Genomic DNA, 12,190 nt, shown 5'->3' with positions numbered 1-12,190 from the left:
AAAAAAAAAAAAAAAAAGACAAAGAGAAAAAGAATATAATGAAAACAAAAAATTTTAGCTAATATATTAATTTAACCAAAGAACAAGCTAACTTAGTTGTAATAAAACATACATAATTTTTTATTTTGTTTTATTTATTTATTTATTTATTTATTTGTGGTGCTGGGGATTGAACCCCGGGGCCTTGTGCATGCGAGGCAAGCACTCTACCAACTGAGCTATATCCCCAGCCCCCATGCTTGCATTTTCAAAACTCAGATTATATATTTTCTAGTAGTTTTCCTTCTTTCTGAAGTTTAGAAAAAATATAGAAAAATTAAAGTCAAGATCTTCAAAAGCATCCACAATTCTAATTAATTAGAACAAATCCTACAAACAAAGCATTTGTATAATGAATTCAAACAGGCAATATATATTTTATATCAGATCCAAAATACCACTAGAAAAGCATTTATATACATAGTAGAGTTACCAGTTAAAATGACATCTACTTACTGGAATTGCTGAGGATGGAAACTGGCAGGGACAATAGGCCCTGAAGTATGAGTAGCTACCTAGCGTGTGAATTAAGGCAAACAAAGTAAAATTGGGGAGTCAACCTTGTCTAGAAACAACTGCCTGCTCTGGGGTGGTTCTCTCAGGAAAGGAGTTCCCTAAACAGACACCAGATGCTCGGGTTTCCCACATCACCCTGACAAGTACACACTGCTGCTTTAAGTCCTTTCATTTATATCCCACAGTCTAGTCTAATTTTAAATATGTGTAAGAACTAAAAATTCTTTTTCTAAAATCTCTTTTCCAAACTATAAGTAGAGATTATTGACACAGTATCTCATTATTTTTACTATTTTCTCATTGTTTCTTTAGTTAAAAGACTTCCTTTTAGAGTATCACTTCTCATGAACAGGTTATCATTTCTTAAGTGACATCTCTATCAATTGTGATGACAGTGTCATAATCCAGGAAGAATGCAAGTCAAGATTCAGAATTATGAGCTCCTGTCTGCTCTCTCAGAGGCAGAGGGGGTAACACCCTACCTGGGTCAATGACTCTCAGCAAATTGTCATTGCCAAGACACTCAGATCCCAGACTCTAGACCAATGGTCTTATTGCCTCTCCTGAATTCCTGTAGCATGTTTTCTTTGTCATTGTTGTTCTTGAGGAAATTTTAATGATATGGAAATGTTTATAAGCTAAGGTTAGGTGAAAGCAATGCATGCACAAAACTCATACAGTATATTCCTGGGTTTTAATACTATGCATAGGAACGGAAAACACCAGCAAGTTTATGATTTGTCAATGGTGGAATAATGACTCACATGTATTTAATTTCCCCTCTCTACTTGTCTTCAAGTTAAAAAAAAAACTTGACATTTTACACTTCAAAAATGATTATTCCTTATTCCAAAAGCTACCATTCTAAGAAACAATGAAAGCTGGAGAAAAACTGTCACAAATCTTTAAGAAGTCTAAGACTAAAGGAAATATTCACTATAAATCTTGGCCAGTGTTGTCCAAGATCAAAGCCACCAGGCACTTCTGGCTATTTAAGCTGAAATTAATTGAATACCAAAGTGCAGTCCCTCACTTGCACTCATCCTAATTTGACGTATTTCAACAGCTCAATAGCTTCATGTGGCTGGGGCTACTATATTGTACATGAAACATGAAATATTTCATCACAGAAAGCTAAACTCAACAGTGCTGATATGGAAAAACCCATCAAAAAACTGATCTCTAAGCTCAGCAATAGCAGGGTCAGAAAAATCCAATTAAAAAATATTAAGAGGGCTGGGATTTAGCTTAGTGGTAGAACACTTGCCTAACATGCACCAAACTTTGGATTCCATCCCCAGAATGACAGAGAGGAAAAACAAAGCAATGAGAGGCTGAACCAAGAAATCCCAATTATACTCCTAAATATATCCAGTCCCAGTGTATCACAACTCTCAGCATTTAGTGCCGGGTTTCTGTTCTCGTGACTCAGTCACATGTGAGGTTGGTCTCCCACAATTCAGCCTGCATCAGAAACAGAACATAAAAGAGACTTAAGGGCCGCCTCTAGATTCTGATTCTGCAGTCTGAATTGAATTGAGCCTTAGAATTTGCATTCCCCACCACTCCTGGGATGAAACCCAGGGCCCTGCAGTACTAGGCAAGTCCTCTACCACTGAATTAAACCCACTGAGCTACACCATAAGATATTATCTGTTTGTTCAGAGGGAACATCAGCCACTGGAAAATGGCCAGCACTTTGGCCTTCACTTTTGGGTTCTTTATGCCTTTCCTAGGAAACCAGTGTTACAGAAGAGTGGTGAGCTGAAACTCCAAACTTGAGGTCTGGGATACACATAGAAGAGAATCTAAAGTCAGACAAATAAACGTTCCCACAAAAGAAGGGAGGGAGCTGGGAATGTAGCTCAGTGGGTAGGCACCTGCTTGGCATGCTCCTGGCACTGAGTGGAATCCCTTGCACTGGAAAATATAAAAAAATTAAAAGTGTGTTGTGATCCCAAGTGTAAAATATATATCCCTGAATCCTTACAATTACAAAAACAGGATTAAATGAATGAATTAAGTCAATAAATTATGTAAATAGATGAATAAAGACATAGAGGAGAGGAGAAAACCTCCTTTGCATAAAAATTCTAAATATTTCCTGTAGATATTTCATCCTTAAGAAAAGGGAAAGCAAGCCCAGTGCAGTGGCGCTCATCTGTAATCCCAGAGGCTCAGAAGGTTGAGACAGGAAAATCGTGAGTTCAAAGCCAGCCTCAGCAATGGCGATGCACTAAGCAACTCAGTGAGACCCTGTCTCTAAATAAAATACAAAATAGGACTGGAGATGTGGCTTAGTGGCCGAGGCCCCTTAGTGGCCCCTGAGTTCAGTCCCCAGCACCAAAAAAAGAAAGATGGTATTAACTTGCAGATGAAGCCCACCTAAATAGGATGGCCACCATGATAGTTCTGGAGGTCAAAACTTCTTCTGCACCATGTGAAGCAAGAGTTCAAAACCTGATTGGCAAAGAGTACAGAAGGTCCCCAGTTCTCCTGGAAAATATCAAATAGGAATAAATGTGGAGACAGCATTATCTTCTTTGACATTCTCTGCTCTTGAGAGTGCTCTCTGCTTAAGCCTCTCTTTCTTCTACTTTACTCTCACCTCACTTTCACATAGTAAATTTCCCTTGTTTCACTTTTGCTTCCTGAATTTTAAGGGTTTTTTGTTGTTATTGTTGTTGCTGCTGGTGGTGGTGGAACACAAGGACTGAGGTTTGGAGATTCAGCTCCCGCTTTCTTGTGCAAAGGTCATCAAATACAATGAAATTTGGGGTAATTATGACACTCATAGCCAGGAGGGCAGCTTGGAAGCCAAGGCCACACCTGAAGGCTATCTACCAACAGCATCTCCAGCCACTGAGAATATATTCTTTTTTCCTGAAAGGAACATGGACCATGCAAATATTCTTCTGTAAATGTGGTTTTCTCCACTCCTCCATTTATTTATTCATCTATTTAGCATATTGTGCTGTTCATTTCCTACAATCATCCTAGCATGTAGCCCAATTATTGCTGTTTCATAGGGGAGGAAAAAGCTCAGTGAAGATGATTTGCTAGGAAGTGGCAGAGCCAGAATGCAGCAGCCTTTCACCTTTCCATGGAAACACTCCCAGCCAAAGCAACCACATGGAGGATCATCTGCCCTTTGGGGAGGTGAGATGATTGTCCCAGACTTTGTTAACAAGAAAACATCCTTGGTTGAGGCCCCAATGTGGTGGGGGATGGGTAAAATGGTTACTATAAATAAATAGAAAGTCACCAGTGGCTGCAAAGATATGGAGACTCTGGAAGCCTGCTTCACCAATAGGTGGGAATATGAAATGTTGCTGACACTAGTTAAAACAGGATGGCGATCCTCACAAATTAAAAATAGAAATCCCATATGAAAAGGAGGCAGTGACCCACACCTGTAATCCCAGTAGCTCATGAGCTATAAGCCAGCCTCAGCAACTTAGTGAAGCTCTCAGCAACTCAGTGAGACCCTCTCACTAAATGAAATACAGAGAAAGGACTGGGGATATGGCTCAGTGATTAAGTGTCCCTGAGTTCAATTCTGCCACCCCACTGTCCCCTGGGATTAAAAAAAAAAAAAAGAACTTCAATATGATCCAGTAATTCGCCTCTGGAATTAAAAGGCAAAAGATACTACAAGAATGGAAAACAGGTTCTCTAAGAGATATGTGTACAAGAGATATGTGTACATCCATGTTCACAGCAGCACTGTTCACCATCACTGAAAGGAGGAAAGCAACACACAATGGAGAAGTCAATGAGCAGAGTGCCATATAGACATACCATGGAATATTATTCAGTTTTTAAAAGAATGGACGATCTGACACATGCCACAGTATGGAAGAACCTAGGACACTGTGCTAAGTGAAATTACCTGTCAGGAAAAGACAAATACTTTGTATCTGAGTGTCCCTAAAGTAACCAAATTCATAAAACCAGGAGGTAGAATGTGGTGGCCCTGGCTAGGGGAAATGGGAAAGGAGAATTAGCATTGACTGGGGATGATGTGTCAGTTTAGTAAGTTGAAAAGAGTTCTGTCAATGGATGGTGACAATGGCTGCACAGCAGTGTGAATGTACTTAATGTCACTGATCTACTCACTTAAAAATGGCCAAGATGGCCAGGCGTGGGAGCACATCCTTTAAAACCCAGTGACTGGAGAGGCAGAGGCAGAGGCAAGAGGATTGCAAGTTCCAGGTCAGCCTGGGCAATTTAGTGAGACCATGTCTCAAAACAAAGAATGCAAAAGGTGGGGGATGTTTGTAAGTGGTAAGTATTGGTTCAATCTCCCGTGACGAAAAACACACAAACAAACAAAACCGTAAGATGGGTATTTTTATTGTATAGATATTTTTATCTCAATTTTATATATTCAAGAGAACACAGGAGTAAGTGGGGGGGGGCTCCAAGAACATTAATGTGAGCAAAGGTCTCTGGCTTTCCTCAACTCTGAGTCCCAAAATTCTTAGAAGGAATTATTGTTTTATTTTGTGCTTTGAGCATAAACTTTTAGATTACTGTCTGGTGAAATTAACCCCCATTCAAACAGATCCCCTTCCACTGAGTAGCCAGGCTTCTCCTCCTGTCCCATCTCTTCATGTTCCAGCAGAGGTTTGCTCCCACCCTTCACAAGGAGGGTGCACATGGGTGAAAAGCAGCCCTAGTTTTCCTGCCCTAGTCATTCCCCTTCCCACTACAGAGTGGGTGCCTGCAAATTGCTATGTGAACTAATGGAGTGAAGGAACACAGATGAGATGAGAAATGCATGTTCCTGACAGAAGAGTTGGCTTTCACTCACAGATGCACATGGAGACTCAAAATTGTGCCAATTTCCTTGGTGAAGTTTGGTTTTTCTTTCTTTTTTTAAGTTGTCTATGGACCTTTATTTTATTTATTTATATGTGGTGCTGAGATTCGAACTGAGTGCTTCACACATGCTAGGCAAGCACTCTGCCACTGAGTCACAACCCCAGCCTGAAGTTTGGTTTTTCTAATTAGGAACAGCGGGTCACAGGGGTGTACACCTTTAATCACAGCAACTTGGGAGGCCCAAGCAGGGAAGCAAATCCAGGTTGGATGTAGTTTGAAACATGTTCTAAATCAAAGCAGTGCTTTCTGCATGCTATCTGCCCTGGCTTTCCTTATTTACATTTAGTTCATATCATTCTAGGACCAGTTTCCCTAGACCCTCTTAATGATTCTCTTGCCTTTGCTCATTTCCTGCTGGGGCTAAGATTAAATGGGTGCCCCCCTCAATAAACTAACACCCATGGAAACACATGGGTGTGCTGAGCAGAATGACAAGAAATTAACTAGCTGATTTTTTTTTTTTGAGAGAGAGAGAGAGAGAATTTAATATTTATTTTTAGTTTTTGACGGACACAACATCTTTGTTTGTATGTGGTGTTGAGGATCTAACCCGGGCCACACATATGCCAGGCGAGCGCACTACCTCTTGAGCCACATCCCCAGCCCCTGCTGATTCTTTCTTAATGAAGCCACAAAATAAGGACCAGGGCTCCTTGGGGCCCTCAACTGCAATAGAAATGCACTGCTATGTTGAAATAAATCCCAGTTCAGGCTCACTCCCCATTTAGGCTGTAGTATCTTAAAATGTCCCTGTTGATCAAAACAGCTTAGGTTTCATTCATAAATGCTGAAGACTTTCAGTTGCCCTGCTTAGAAAGAAACATAAGAGAAGATGTCCTTCCTTAGAAACAAAGGAAAAGATTGGAGAAGATATTTTGTTTTTGAAGGAGGGTAGCTGGAATGAGGACCCATCCTTATTTTGATCATGTGATGTCCTTTGTAGGCCCTTCACAAAATGTGAATGTACTATGCATGGTCCTAGATTGGAAATCTCTCATGACAGCATATCAGGAAGTAGAGGATAGACTAGGAGAGGATGCTCATCTGAGTGCACACTGAATTTCAAAGAATCCGTTTCTGCCAAGACAAAGAGACAATTCAATGAAAGGAACTGACTGAACATACTTAAATCATATGCCATGTTTATTAGTTGTAAACCCAAATCAGTTTTCCAGAAAGAGTAATATTTCATTTTTTCTGCTTTTACAGTAAAAATACTGTAAAATAAACTTCTACAAAATTAACTTCATACAATGAACTGCCCAATGCTTCTCGATTTTGAAAACAACAGGAAAAATTATGTCATTCCAGTCAGAAAACTTTTTTTCCTACGATTCCTTGTTTCTTCTGATTTCCTTTAAAATAGTTATAATTAAGGGCTGTTTCAAAGATTAATTCTTCCTCATTTCACAAGTTGAGCTCGAAAAATACAAATATCCTAGAATCAATACCAAACAGAATGAGTGTATGGAACACATATTGGCCTTTTCCCGACAAAGACAAGAAAATTCTAGCCTCTACAAATGGTTAAATAGGGGGAATATGTTATGATAATTATATTGATTAGTAAATAAAACAAGTTTTGGAATCCAAATAATTCTCTTGCCAACATTTGAAAAACAGAGCTAACTGTAGGGAGCCAATGGATTCCCAACTATCAGCGTCTCTGAACACATTTGGGGGGTGGGGGTGATGCTAAGTCACAACAGTTCACTGTCCTTCTCTCTGTTTATCTTTACTTGCTTGAACCACTTTGAGGGTGCAACTCTGATAAGATCATACTAGTGAAAGTGGTGCCATTTGGTACTGGTTTACTTGGTTTTATCTTTTTTTTTTCCCCCTGGTATTTTACTAGAGATGGAACCCAGTGGCACTCTCCACTAGTTTATATCTGAGCCCTTTTTATTTTGTATTTTCGGTTTCTTGCTAAGTTGCTGAGGCTGGCCTCACTTGCAATCCTCCTGCCTCAACCAAGCTATGATTACAGACGTGCCACAACACACCCTGCCCCATTATTAATAAAACAATGTAGATTACCTTATGTGTTCTCTTTTTTTTTTTTTTTGAGCAAACAGAGGGTATGGTGGAAAGAATGATTTCTGAATAGGCTTGACTCTGAAATGTAGCTCTGTAACTTAGACCAGTCTCTGGGACTCTAATTCCTCCTTTATAGCAGGTGCTACACAGACTGTTCTACTGGGATCTGGTGAAAAAAATGAGATAGGGGAAATGGAATTGTTTTATACCTTAGAATTATATAATTTGGCATTCTCATTCGATTATTCTATTGTTATTATATTGTTTATTGATTATTCTATTGTTATTCTAAATGTGCCCATAAACTCTAACTTATAGAGTAATTAAAATAAATATGGGATGTGTTTATTCAGCACAACCTCACAAACTAATGTACAGTTGAAGATCCCCCATTAGATACCAAAGTCCATGAATGCTCAAGTCCCTTTAATAAAATAACCTCTGTACCTCCTCCCAGATACTTCAAATCACCTCTAAATTACTTATAGTACCTGGTACAATATAAATGCTATGTAATTGTTAGGCTGTATTATTTAGGAAATAATGATAAGGAAAAAAAATGCCTGTACATGTTCTGTACAGATATGATTTTTTTGAAACATTGTTTAATATTTAAATATTTCCCAATATATCAGTTGGTTGAATCCACCAACATGGAGTATTTTCAGACAGGGGACGCATTTGTAGGTTCTAAAGGGAGAAGCAAGATTCTCCACCCTGGAAAGCTATTCTGGAGGTTCCCAGTGGCAATGTGGCATCCCTTACAACATCCTGGATGACCCAGAGTCATCACTCTCAGTCTCTTGCAGGAAGGGTCATGCCTGCATTATCATTATCTCATACCAATAAAATAAATAGGAAGAGCTTCTTCATTCAGGGCCTAAAATGTGTGTTTTATTAAAAGTAAACTGGTTTATTAAATTACCCCAATTGATAATTTGTCTATTACTCATCAGCATCATTGATCCACTACCAAAAAACACTTTCCAAGCGATGTGTATCAATTAGGAAAGCACATGAAACACTGTGTAATGCCCCTCATCCATAAGCACTAGTGATCCTTCATCGAAGTCCCAAATCTATATGTTTGTTCCTTTGTATTCAGAATTCCCCCAGTCTTTCATTTCAAATTAAATTAAAGATTAATTAAACATGTGAAGACAAGAAACCTCAGTCATCTCTACTTGGTTATTTCATGCAAGTGTACCTACTAGTCTATGCTAATTTCCACACTGTAGAATTGATTAATTTGTTCTATAATTTCTTCCTTAATGTTTTCTTGACTGGTGCCCTTCACATGGATGTAGTGGCAATCACAGCTGGCAAAATAGCAGGAAATTGCCTGTGCAGAGTGAACAATTGATAATGGAGAAAAGTGTCCATTAATGCCAACAACCAAGCAAAGTGTTCTCCTTTCAGAGTGTCAACTTTTACAATCAAGATTTGAATTCTTTTTGGAGGGATACCAGGGATTGAACTCAGGGACACTGGAACAGGGAGGCACATACCCAGCTCTATTTTGTATTTTATTTAGAGACAGGGTCTCACTGAGTTGCTTAGTGCCTCACCATTGTTGAGGTTGGCTTTGAACTTGGTATCCTTCTGCCTCAGCATCCTGAGCCGCTGGGATTACAGGCATGCAATCCTGTGCTCAACCAGGATTTGATTTATAACCTGCCAGGCCCCTCCGTGTCATCCCAAAACTGTCCCTTTGTAGGGCATCCTCTCCCTCCTGCCCCCTAGCTAAACATTAATTAAGAAATTACAAAAAAAAATTAACTAGCTGTGATATTTACTTTTTAAGGTATATATAGGACAGGGGGCATAACCTCTTAAGTAACAGATCTTTACAGTTTAAGCATTTAAGTTTTTCCAATGAGTATATATTTTCAAGTCTAAAAGAAATGTATGATCCTATGGTTCGACATCTTCTTAATCATAAAGGTTGGTTACCCTATTAAATTTGGGAAAGGTTATTATTGCTATGCAATAGACATTATTGCAATGGCAAAAAATATGAAAACTGAAATTACCTTCAAATGAAAAATTGCACACCTGTCAATAAAGATGGACATTTAGAGGTCAATACATTGACATTATTACCCAGCTTGTTTCCTGCTGAGGATAAGACTTAGTTCTCCCTGTTCCAGAAAAAGGTCTAAACAAATGTAAACTGAAAAACAATAGCTAAAATCCACCTTCTTTGTCACAAGTTAGTTATCTTAAGGTGATCACACCTGTCAGAAGGACTTTCTATTTGCCCCAAATTTAAACTCTATTTCCTGGCACAGGCTCCAGTGCCAGGCAGAACCATATCAAGGTTCAAATTAAAAAAAAATGTGCACTTATGATCATGTTGTTACGAAATAATTGTAAATAATCTTCCATAACATTATAGTCATTGAAAATGTGAAAAAATAGTAAAGTTAACATGCTATTTTAATATTTCAGCAACTGTTTGTGCCTCAGAAAGCAGAAGCTGTGCACTGCAAGGTGACCTACTGCTCTGAAGCAATTAGCAATTCCACATGACCAAGATTCATGATTAACAGATTTAGGATCCTGAGGGCACCTGGCTTCTCACTGAGTAGAGCAAAAAAAGCACAAGGAAGGCAAATATTTTTTCTGGCAAGTAAACTGGAAAAAACAATCCAGTTTAGTGAAAAGTCATAAATCTTTACATGTTACTATACCTATGATTTTCTGTTTTGAACCCACTCATCTTTAAAAACTAGATGCATATTTTCCAGAATCCTTGAGATTCATTCTGACCAGATCCATGGATGAGCAAAAGGTGAAAGAAAACGTGTCTCCCTTCTCCATCACAAGTTGCACTCGGCCATGGTCTTGATCATAGTCCTAAATCCCAAGGTACATGGCATTAACTCCACCCTAGAACACATAAGACAGGCAGAGTCTACACTGGAGGAAGCACCAAAATGAACACTTTAAGACTCAGCAGAGAAAGCAAGGTTCTCTGACTTTTTCTAAGAAAGACACTCACCTAAATTAAAAAAAAAAAAATAAGTGTCATATATCTGTTCTTTTAAATATCCTGGGCAGTGGCTATAGTAGTGCATACCTATGATCCCAGCGGCAAGGGAGGCTGAGGCTGGGATTCAAGAGTTCTGGAAAACCTAAGCAAACACAGCCAGACCCTGTCTCAAAGGAAGATTTTTACAAAGCACTAAGGATGTAGCTTAGTGATGGAGGATTTCCCTCGCAGTATAGGGCCCTGGGTTTGAACCCAGCATCATAAAAAAATAAAATCTCATGTTCATATTAAAATCATTGATATTTTTGACCAAATGAAAAATTTTGAATGTTGCCTACCCTTCATCATTGAATTATAAACAATCTAGAGCAGCTTTGCCTCTTGTGCTAAATGTATGCAAACACCTTTCTCTTAGTCATTTCCAGCCTGAATCTATAACATCCTTGCCCCAGCCTGACATTCTCCTCACCTAGGATTTTTTTCACATCATTCTTATATTACTCAGGGTGTCTTAGAGAGGTTTATTACTCCCAAAATATAGTGGAGAGCATGCTCATATTTTCTGAGTTCAAAGGACTATGTCATATTCAGAATAAAAGAGAATAGTAAGTTCAACATTTGTTTGTTGATAACTATTTCCAAAGGTAGTCACAACTCTAAAAAATGGGTTATGTCCTTATTAAATAAACTCAAGTGAGAAGTGACTACAGTCGATGAGCCTTTATGTATCTGGGCAGAAGTGTCCCATTCCTCATCTTAAGTGTATCTTTTGGGGGAATGATCATTGTCCTACTGCCCAACATTGTGGCTTTGACCTAGTGCCCTTCCTTCCTGGACCAGGTGCCTATGTGACCCCAGCTAAGCTAAGCAGATCTTCCACTGCCACTGCTGTGAATCTCAGCAGCATCTCAGAGAACAATCTATTCCCAAGCCCTGGAACTACGCTCTCCCATGCATCCTGCCCCTCACTGTGAGCAGAAAACTTCCCAGATGGGAAAAGAAAAGGCCAAATTCTTCCACACAGTCCTGACAGAGCCCTAAGCCAATTCTGATGACTTCTGTAACTCCAATCACCACCTGTGAGTCCCTGGTATGCTTTTCCTGCTTCTATGTGGGGAGCCAAGAGGTCAATTTCCTCTTGGATACTAGTGCCAGCTCCTCTGTTCTCACCTCTTACCCTAGACCTCTTTGGGATATCTGAACAGCCTGTTACCAAAAAGTTTACTCCCCTCTGAGTTAAGAGCAGGCTTTCAAAGCATTTTAGACATTAAAACATGGCCTTATTTTGAGCCCCTCCCCTCAGCTTACCTTTGGAGAAAGATTTAATCTCTTAGTCACAGAGAGAGGAGGAATAGCCCTAGGAATGGTCACACAAAAGAACAGATTTGCTCAACTGTCAGCAGCTTATCTCAGTAAGGAGCTTAACATAGTAGCTTTGTTCTCAATAAAGTAATAGAAAATAGGTATCATAATTTTCGACATCCAAACCTGTCCAATTACCAACTTTGGCATGAGATGTTTGCTCAGAAGGACATTTTTCCGCAGTTCCTTCCAGATCTCAGCCAGGGCAGACTCAGTAGGAGACCAGACTAAGATTCTAGGAAAAAGTGTCTTTTACCAGAACTCACACCAGCCTGAACCAAAAAATAAATTGTATGGTACTTTACTAGTTACTGGCCAGTCATTTTTTTCTAGGATTCTTGTTTTTTTTTTTTT

The 12,190-nt window shown here is 39.1% G+C and overlaps 1 protein-coding gene and 1 long non-coding RNA gene across 4 annotated transcripts in view; both read right to left on the bottom strand.

Annotated features, from left to right (window-relative positions):
* LOC125618458 overlaps positions 1-516 on the bottom strand; it is a 6,400-nt gene extending 5,884 nt beyond the window's left edge. The window contains exon 1 of the long non-coding RNA XR_007349725.1: positions 496-516. This is a non-coding gene — a long non-coding RNA (uncharacterized LOC125618458). The remainder of the gene's footprint in view (positions 1-495) is intronic.
* The window catches only part of LOC107140446 (phytanoyl-CoA dioxygenase, peroxisomal-like), a 66,214-nt gene that overhangs the window by 13,154 nt on the left and 40,870 nt on the right, over positions 1-12,190 (bottom strand). The window contains exon 9 of one of the 3 annotated variants that reach the window (XM_048809197.1): positions 6,805-6,880. The exons of 1 other annotated variant lie outside the window; for it this stretch is intronic. In XM_048809197.1, the coding sequence (XP_048665154.1) occupies positions 6,845-6,880 (36 nt within the window). In that variant the 3' untranslated portion in view covers positions 6,805-6,844. Of the gene's footprint in view, positions 1-6,804; positions 6,881-11,863; positions 11,963-12,190 lie in introns of those variants that run through there. One more of the 3 variants, XM_048809196.1, reaches the window with a different exon arrangement.

Source organism: Marmota marmota, unplaced genomic scaffold, assembly GCF_001458135.2.
Source record: "Marmota marmota marmota unplaced genomic scaffold, marMar, whole genome shotgun sequence".
In the NCBI taxonomy this organism is placed as follows: domain Eukaryota; kingdom Metazoa; phylum Chordata; class Mammalia; order Rodentia; family Sciuridae; genus Marmota; species Marmota marmota.
This window is presented reverse-complemented; position numbering and strand designations above follow the sequence as displayed.